This window comes from Cibotium barometz, chromosome 61, assembly GCF_041138505.1.
Source record: "Cibotium barometz isolate CiBa-2024 chromosome 61, ASM4113850v1, whole genome shotgun sequence".
Classification (NCBI taxonomy): Eukaryota; Viridiplantae; Streptophyta; class Polypodiopsida; order Cyatheales; family Cibotiaceae; genus Cibotium; species Cibotium barometz.
In genome coordinates, this window is record NC_141106.1 from 36,390,853 (window position 1) to 36,399,503 (window position 8,651).

The 8,651-nt window shown below is 39.4% G+C and overlaps 1 protein-coding gene across 1 annotated transcript; it reads right to left on the minus strand.

Moving 5' to 3' along the window:
- Nucleotides 1-823: 823 nt before the first annotated feature.
- On the minus strand, nucleotides 824-3,143 carry LOC147604849 (putative N-acetyltransferase HLS1). The gene is made up of 3 exons (XM_086794731.1): nucleotides 2,674-3,143; nucleotides 2,299-2,477; nucleotides 824-2,130 (listed from the first exon to the last, which is right to left on the minus strand). The coding sequence occupies exons 1-3, from the start codon at nucleotides 2,878-2,880 to the stop codon at nucleotides 1,239-1,241; spliced, it is 1,278 nt and encodes a 425-aa protein (XP_086650857.1). The 5' UTR covers nucleotides 2,881-3,143; the 3' UTR covers nucleotides 824-1,238.
- Between the last annotated feature and the right edge of the window lie 5,508 nt (nucleotides 3,144-8,651).

Genomic DNA, 8,651 nt, shown 5'->3' on the forward strand with positions numbered 1-8,651 from the left:
ACATCTTACCTACCCAAGCTTTCTCTTCTCCCCAATGACATGCCACTTAGGTGTCTTTAAGATACTCTTAGGCAAGCAAGGATAATATCAAAAAGATAACTAATACAGAATGAGAGTTTGTATGATGATGCAATTGGCATAGAAGATTTGCACATACATGACCCATTTGAAATAACATTAATGTAATAATATTTCTATTTATATCCATATTATCGTAAAGTAATTGTGGTATAATATATTATGGTCCCATAGACGTCGCTTTTTATGTGTGGAGCACACATGAATATTTGATTGTGAAGTAATGCCAACTGAGTGCTAGCTAATATTCTTCAAAAAGGATGTGTGCTAGTGATCTATAATCTTCTAGAGGATTAAGGAACGATATGCTAGTGATACAATCTTCTTGAGCCTAATCTTAATGTGGAACGATATTGAATATATCATTAAAATAGGGTTTAGGAAGTTATACATGTTCATTCTTGATGTATGCACATTGGTTTAATGGTCCAAATGCAATATTGAGAAGATATAAAAGTGGATTCTTTGCTATAGACTCAACAAATCTTCATAGTATACATTTGTATTATCACAACAATGTGAGTAGATGATTTGGATTAGAAAAGCACAAATTATTAATTGTTATTACCTTTTTTCATTATAAGTATGCTTGCTTTAATTTTATCTATAATATTGCTTATAGTAGGCAATCTTTCAACAGATTCTTTGAACTCAAAATGGTGTTATGTAATACAAGTTTTATTAGTAGTATACATTGATTGTTTTTGCAGACAATTGAGATTCTACAATGAGAGTGTCTTCATTCTTTGTTAGTAGCATAAATTTAAAACAAACCTTTGAGATTAGTGGATTGTACATGAGAATTCTTCACCTAGTGAGTGCGGTGTTAAGATGTCAAGTGCTTATTAATGTTGGGTTAGCCCATGCTCTCTCAAAGAAGCCATGTAAGAGTTTGTTGGCTTGGCTAGGCTTTTCTTATTGACTTCTTTCTATGGTGCATCTTATTTACACACGTCGACGAAGTTCTTTAGTTAAAAGTGGGGAGGAGAAGAAAGAGTAAAGCCAGCCGTAGAAATATAATAGTACATCAGCGATTAAATTTGTTCTTTGAAAGAGTAAAGGCGATCGGAGGTGGAAGAATAAAGATGCAAAGGTACCATAATTGGTGGATGTTGGAGCTCAGAGACTGTTCTTGCGCATTACAGAGAGGGATTCGGGGGTTAGAAATCTCGAGGATCAAGGAACAAGGAGGTTGCGGGGGGCGATTTACAGAAGACTTCTTGTTCACAGGTGATTAAGGATGGGCTGCTATTCTGTTGAAGACGCTTGATGCACCATAGATCTAGCTCAGAGATTCTTTCCCAATGCGGAATGCTTCCTTTCATGGCGTCGCAGCTGCCTATCTCCGTGACAAGAGCTTTGCAGCCCTCTTGCAAAGCTAGGTTATGTGCGTGCCAACACAAGCTCTCCAAGAGCACACCACCCACCTTCTGGTTGGTGCGGTTGTTGCCTTGCGACATGTGCAGTCCATACATCAATTGTATACCAAATGCCTTATCAAAAACATTGGGCAACGAGGGGAGCATGCAAGGCGTGAGCTTGTTAGCCAGCCTTGTCAGAGCTGCCCACCTTTTCATGCGAGGAGAAGCCCCTCTCACCTCGAATTTAATTAACTTATCATATCTCCACAAGCTTAGCATGGCCCAAGGTATACCCTTGGTCCCCAAGCATACCCCGTGATTATCAAATTTCAGTACCTTGCCTTTGTAGCAAGCTAACCAAGTCCCCGCATTGAGAGGGCTACTTAAGATAGCATCAATATCCTTTGGGAAGAATTCCATGGCTCCTAGAGCAGACCTATACAGGCTTTCAGCTTCGACTGCGCTGAGCTTTAAGATCTCTATATTGCGTGAGGCCAGACTCTTTGCCTTGCTATACACAGGCTGCACTAATATGGACGGAGATCTTAACTTGGTGTACCCTAATTTGAGCGTAAAGAGGTTCACAGAGGCCTGATTATCATTCTCCGTTGCGATGTAAGAGTACTCGGCTCCATGCTTCCTGCACCAGGCCTCCATTTCCGTGACCAGTTGTTGTGCGACGCCCAGACGTCTGCAATAGAGTTATTAATCAAAGCTTACGAGCACCCATTAGTAGCTTAATAGAGTTGTTAATGATCATAGGTTAGGATCACCCATTACGTTAAGCAGCTTGATATGATTCAAGGATCAATTGAAGGATAAAACGCTCACTGTTTTACATGAGTAGCAAGAATATTACCTATAGAGACGAGAGATACGTAGCCCGGATATATACGCCGACGTTACATACGTTGTAGCATTGCCCGTATTCGACGACTCTTCATGGTGAGTATCTACGTATCGGATGATTTGTTTCACTCCAGCTCTGATTATGCCCACTATAGCATGGCCACCGTTGGGCGATTCAGACTCTGCAACCTGTTGGAAAGAAAATTAAAGAAACTACAGTATACGACCTACAATTACAATCTACTATTATACATTCTACAGTATAATACCACCTTCTATATGTATATGATTACAGTGACCGTATATGTACGCGTAGGAAAAGAGATTAGGCGTGGTATTATACGCAAATTAGGACTACGTAGGTTCGTACGTTGTGGTCACGTACCATCATGCAGTAGACAGGGTAGCTTCGCACTCGACAAAGCGGGTCGCCAAGGTTTTGGGTGAAAATCGATGTTCTGCCTGCTGCACGAGCTGCTGCCTCGCAGCTCCTCTCAAGCTCCTCCACTTGTTGCATGTCCGTGTCCTTGCTAAACTCCCTTATTCTCAAAGTTAGCTTCCCCATTAATTTAAGCTCGGCTAATGAATCCATCAGCAATGACTCTAATTATTGCGAAACGCAACCTTCAATTCTATGCGAGGTAGAATTAATAGAGTTGACATACACAGCCTTCAGGCTTCTACGAAAGATCCCTATGACGCATAAAATCGATGAGAGTACACTTGATTAACAAGTATTTATAGCTCACATTCACAAAGCTTGCCCCTCTACACAGAACGTATTCATTAAGCAATCAACGTTATTAACCGGAGATCATCAACCATAAACTGTCCTAATACGTAATAAGACTCGATCTTTAATAAACAAAGGAAGGACCCCTCGATATCTATTAAACAAAGGACCCCTCATATCTATAAGCACATGAAAAGGGAGCACCCTTCTTTCAATTATTGTTGTGTCCACTAGAATGTGAATTCCCTTCTTTCAACCATGGGCAGAGTATGCTTCCTTTTCAAACAAACGTCTATGAAAATGCTAGCCTTCCATGAGTTCCTTCCAATTTTCATACCTAGGATATTACGTAACGTACGTGCGAAGCAATAAACTCTGCTTACAATTTCACAATTGCTTCAAACCAAAATTTCAAATACTTTTTCTTAATATATGATTAGTGGCAAGTTTGGGTGTATAGAGGTGCACACTACAAGAGCTTGAGGGCATACCGATGCTAAAATACCGACGCAAATGTCGAACGTCGGTATGCCCGTCGTAATGTTGGAGGAGACAAGTCGGGCGGGGTATTTTCAAATTTTCGTTTACCGACGCGTATACCGACGCATATACCGAATGTTATTCCGAAGCATATAGCGACGCATATTCCGGAGCATATACCGACGCATATACCGACGCTAGTAAGTTTTTTACAACCGAGAGCGTATTTTCTGATTTTTTCGCAGATAGCGTTGCAGATCAGAAGGTATGCAACGTCTCTTTCTCTCCCTCTCCTCTTTTTTCCTCTCTCCTCTTTTCTCCTTCTTTCTTCTTTTCTCCTCTTCTCCTTCTCCTAATATGTTCTTGCTTTTACTTTTTAATTTAAGAATTAGGACGTTTAGGGTTTTGTGTTTTTTTGGCTCTCTATGCATGTTGAGAGCTCTCTATGTATGCATAGATCTCCTAATGCATGCATAGAGATTTTAGAGTTTTGTATTAGTTCTTATTTTTGTGTTTAATTTACTAATTATTTTGTTTAATATTTTGTTTTGCAGCTCTTTCACCAATCTTTCACCAATCCTCTCCTTCAGCTTCGCAAAAAAGAGGTAGATCCTCTTTCGATTTTTCTTGTTTATGCTTTTTTCTATGTATTATTGCATCCCTGTTTTATGGTTTAGGGTTAGTTTAGGGTTCTTGTAAGCTTATACATAGGATTAATTTAATATCTATGCATAAAACCTATCATAAGCTTGCAATCTCTATGCATAGCCTTCTTGCAAGCTTTATGCATAAGCTCTATTCATAGAGCTTGCGAGCTTGTGAAATCTCTATGCATAAGCTCTATGCATAGGCTTTATGCATAGAGTTTGCAAGCTTATAAAATCTCTATGCATAGGTTTCTTGAAAGCTTGCATGGACATTGTACATAGAGCTTGCATAGCCTTCTTGTTGAAAGCTCTATGCATAGCCTTCTTGTAAAAGCTCAATGCATATGCTCTATGTATAGGCTTTATACATAGAGGTTGTAAGATTATGAAAGCTCTATACATAGGGCTTGTAAGCTTATGCAAGCTCTATACATAGAGTTTATGCATAGAGCTATATGAATCTAGCTGAATGCATGAATTAAGATCTATGCATAAAGCTTAATACATAATGTTTTATATATAAATCTTATGGATGAGCTTTATGCATAAGGCTTCACATGCGTTATGTTTTTTTGCATAAACCTTTTTTTGATGTAGAGTGCCTTGCATGGATGGAAAGCATAAGCTTTTTGAATGTTTATACTCTCTTATACATATAACATATATTTCTTATGCTCTGTTTTTCTATGCATAAGGTATTCTCTTTATTCATAGAGTTTATATATGTTATCAAGGTAAGATCTCTTATCCATGTAAAACAAGATCATGTTTATTACACCATTGGGTGATGGGATTAAGGGTTAGCATAGTGCATAAGGCTTATAGCATAGAGCTTATGCATAAGTCTTGCATAGAGCTTATGCATAAGACTTATGCATAGAGCGTATGCATAAGACTTATGCATATGGCTTATGCATAGAGCGTATGCATAAGACTTATGCATATGGCTTATGCATATGGCTTATGCATAGAGCATATGCATAAGACTTATGCATAGAGCTTATGCATAAGACTTATGCATATGGCTTATGCATAGAGCTTATGCATAAGGCTTATGCATAAGACTTATGCAGTTGGCTTATGCATAGAGCTTATGCATAAGTCTTGCAACCTTATTATGCAAGCTTATACTTAAGGCTTACAAGCCTTACTATGCATACGATTGCATAAACCTTATTCATAAAGCTTGCATAAGACTTACGTATAGAGCTCAATGTGTAGGCTCTATTTACAGAATCTATGCATTTAGATTTTTGCATAAGGCCTTTATAAATAGCTATTTATGAATAGAGATAGCTTCTCTCTCCATCCTTGTTCAAATTTATCTTAATTTTGTATGGAGAGAAGATAAGCTAATGTATAAGTTATTTTTAAAATCTCCCTCAACGGCTAGGGAAAAGAAGCCCGTTTGACGCTTTTTTAAATATTTTTAAAGTCTCCCTCAACGGCTGGGGAAAAGAAGCCCGTTTGACGCTTTAAATGTTATTTTTAAAATCTCCCTCACGGCTGGGAAAAAGAAGCCCTGTTTTATGGTTTACATAGTGCTTTGTGTAATGCATAATGATTTGTGTTTAATGAGCTGCATATACATGTTATCCTGCTAGATGGAGCCTCTCAATCTTGAAGAGAGAATAGCGTGTCCATGCATGCGATGTAAGTACCAAATCTTTCGAAAACGAAGGATTTGCATGACGCTGGCATATTTCCAATGGAGCGCTTGCAAAATTTACGGTTTCAATCGTACAACCAAGCAAGTGTGCAGCCGCATCTTGATAACATTGCGCCTGTGAATTCTCGTCCCCAACAAAGGATGAGGATATCGCAGGAGGGAGTGACAGATGGAGCTCAATTGACAGCACCCGAGGGAATGGAAGAAGGTCAGAAAATGGAAGAAGGTCCAATGGAAGAAATGTTGCTCTCTTCGAGGAGCATGAACATGAAGATCATCAACCACGACATTCTCAACGGTCAAATTATGAACCAGAGGAAGAGGCCATGCGTAAACTTGCACGCCTTCCATTATACAATGGTGCCAACATATCTGTATTACGTGCATCTCTTACGATGCTAAATTTGCAGTCAATTTTTGGATGGTCTAATACAAGTGTCACTGAACTATTCAAGTAAGGAATTTTTTTGGAGATTACACCTACTGTTGAAATGATAAATTATCAACTTGTATTTGAGAAAATCTTAATAGTAACGATCAGATATTGCCATACTTGCAGGCTTTTGAAAGACCAGATATTGCCCCCTGGCAACGAGATGCCTCCATCTCGTGCAGATGCCAAGAAGTTATTGAAATCCATAGGCATGGATTACAATAATATTCATGCTTGTCGCAATGATTGTTGCCTCTTCCGCCATGAATATGAGCATTTGCAAGAATGTCCCCATTGTGGCTCTAATAGATATAGAGAAGATGTTCAGGGGGAAGCTGTCCCGGTAAAGGTTCTCAGGCACTTTCCAATCATCCCAAGAATAAAAAGCATGTTCAGGTGCAAATCTATAGCAAGCTTGATGACATGGCATGCCACAAATCGATCCACAAATGAAGTGATGCGTGTGTCTGCTGACTCACCCGCATGGAGACACATTGAAGAGAAATGGCCGGCTTTTAAGGAAGAACCTCGAAACCTCCGTCTTGGCCTAGCAATGGATGGTGTAAACCCTTTTGGTTTAAGGAGCTCTTCATGGAGCACATGGCCTGTTTGCCTTGTGAATTATAATCTTCCGCCATGGTTAGCAATAAAGAAAGGTCATTTGTTGCTCTCATTAATCGTTCCAAGAAAGTACAAGGTGAAGAACATGGATGTATATTTGGCACCACTTATTGATGAGTTACGCATCTTATGGAACGGAATTGAAGTGAAGGACATGTCAAAGCAGCAGAGTGGCCAAAGACTTATAACTGTGCAAGGTATTCTCATGTGGACAATGCATGATTGGCCTGGCTATGGAGAATGCTCAGGTTTGTCTATATCGGGTTACAATGCATGTCCTGTATGTGGTCCTCGACTTGATTCAAGATACTCAAAAGCATTACGAAAGAATGTCTACCAAGGACATGTTAGGTATCTTCCAAAAAATGATGAATTGTGGGATGGTAATCTAGGAAGACCTCCTCCAAGTGCATTGAAGGCAAGCGATTGGAAGATCAAATGGGAGGAATGTGGCAACTTGGCATGTCCTAGGATGAAGAGGCTCTCTATCTTTCACCAACTCCCCTATTGGGGTGATCTCCTTATAAACCATTTGCTTGACCCGATGCATATTTTCAAGAATGTAGCTGACATTCTGTGGAAGACCATGACAGGAAAAAAGGAGACTAAAGGCCAAAGGGATGAGCTTTACATAACTTTGGAGGTTAAAAAACTACCCCATTTTGGGGTAAAATCAATGAATTTCTCAACATTTCAAAGTACAACTTCTCTCATGTATGCTAATGATTCTATAACTACATGAAAAATGCAACACCTTCTTTTGACCTCATGTGCTATCTCACATGTTCGTAGATGAACCCTGATGTATGTGTGTGTACTTGTGCATGGGTGTGTATGTGCACACCCATGCACATGCAAGTATGTGTGTGCATAAATGTGTTTTTTCATGTGTGCATGTGTGTGTGTGTGTGTGTGTGTGTGTGTGAGAGAGAGAGAGAGAGAGAGAGAGAGAGAGAGAGAGAGAGAGAGAGAGAGAGAGGTACTTATTGATTATTGACAAATAAAGTTGAAACATAAGGGTTCAAAATCATGCTTAACTCTACTACATATACATCATTTTGAGATTGAGCATGTAGTGTCTTAGAATTACTAAGCTGGAGGTAACTAAGAAACAATGTGTATTCTATCGGCATTTTTACTAGTTTGGTCAAGATGGTCTACCCATATGGATGGATAGCCAATAAATAAGTCCATTTATAGATTTCTATCCCCCCACCCCCCCTCCGGGTCGCCCAACTTTCCCCCTCCCAACATCTCAACCCAACATTTTTAAGAGAAATGGTTGGTGTTTGAGTGGAAGTCTAATGAGGGAATGTAATTTTTCACCCTTGGAGAATGTGTGTTTGCCTCCCTAGCACTAGCATCTTAGACACCTTAACATGGTATCTAGGAATGGATCTTTTTTTAGGTTTCTTAACACACTTGTTCAAAGTGAGTGGCTCAATGGGTCCCATTAGAAAACACACATGGTCAAGGGCTTCTCACTGCTATGAGAGGCCTTACAGAACACATATGGACATCTTATCAATAACGCTTTGGCTGACTCTCTTGTCACCAATCCCCCCCACCTCACCCTAAGAAAAATAAAACAAAACAAAAAGGGTCCTATTTTTGCATAGGAAGGAGGCATAGTGATATATTTTCAAGGAAAAGTCATCCTTTTTGTGCATTGTATGTGGTTGTCTCTCTATTAGGGACATCTCATTTTTCTAGCATTCTCTAAGGGTTTAGTTCTCTCAAAGAACCATCAATTTCCCTTCCTTTTACATGCCTCCAACCC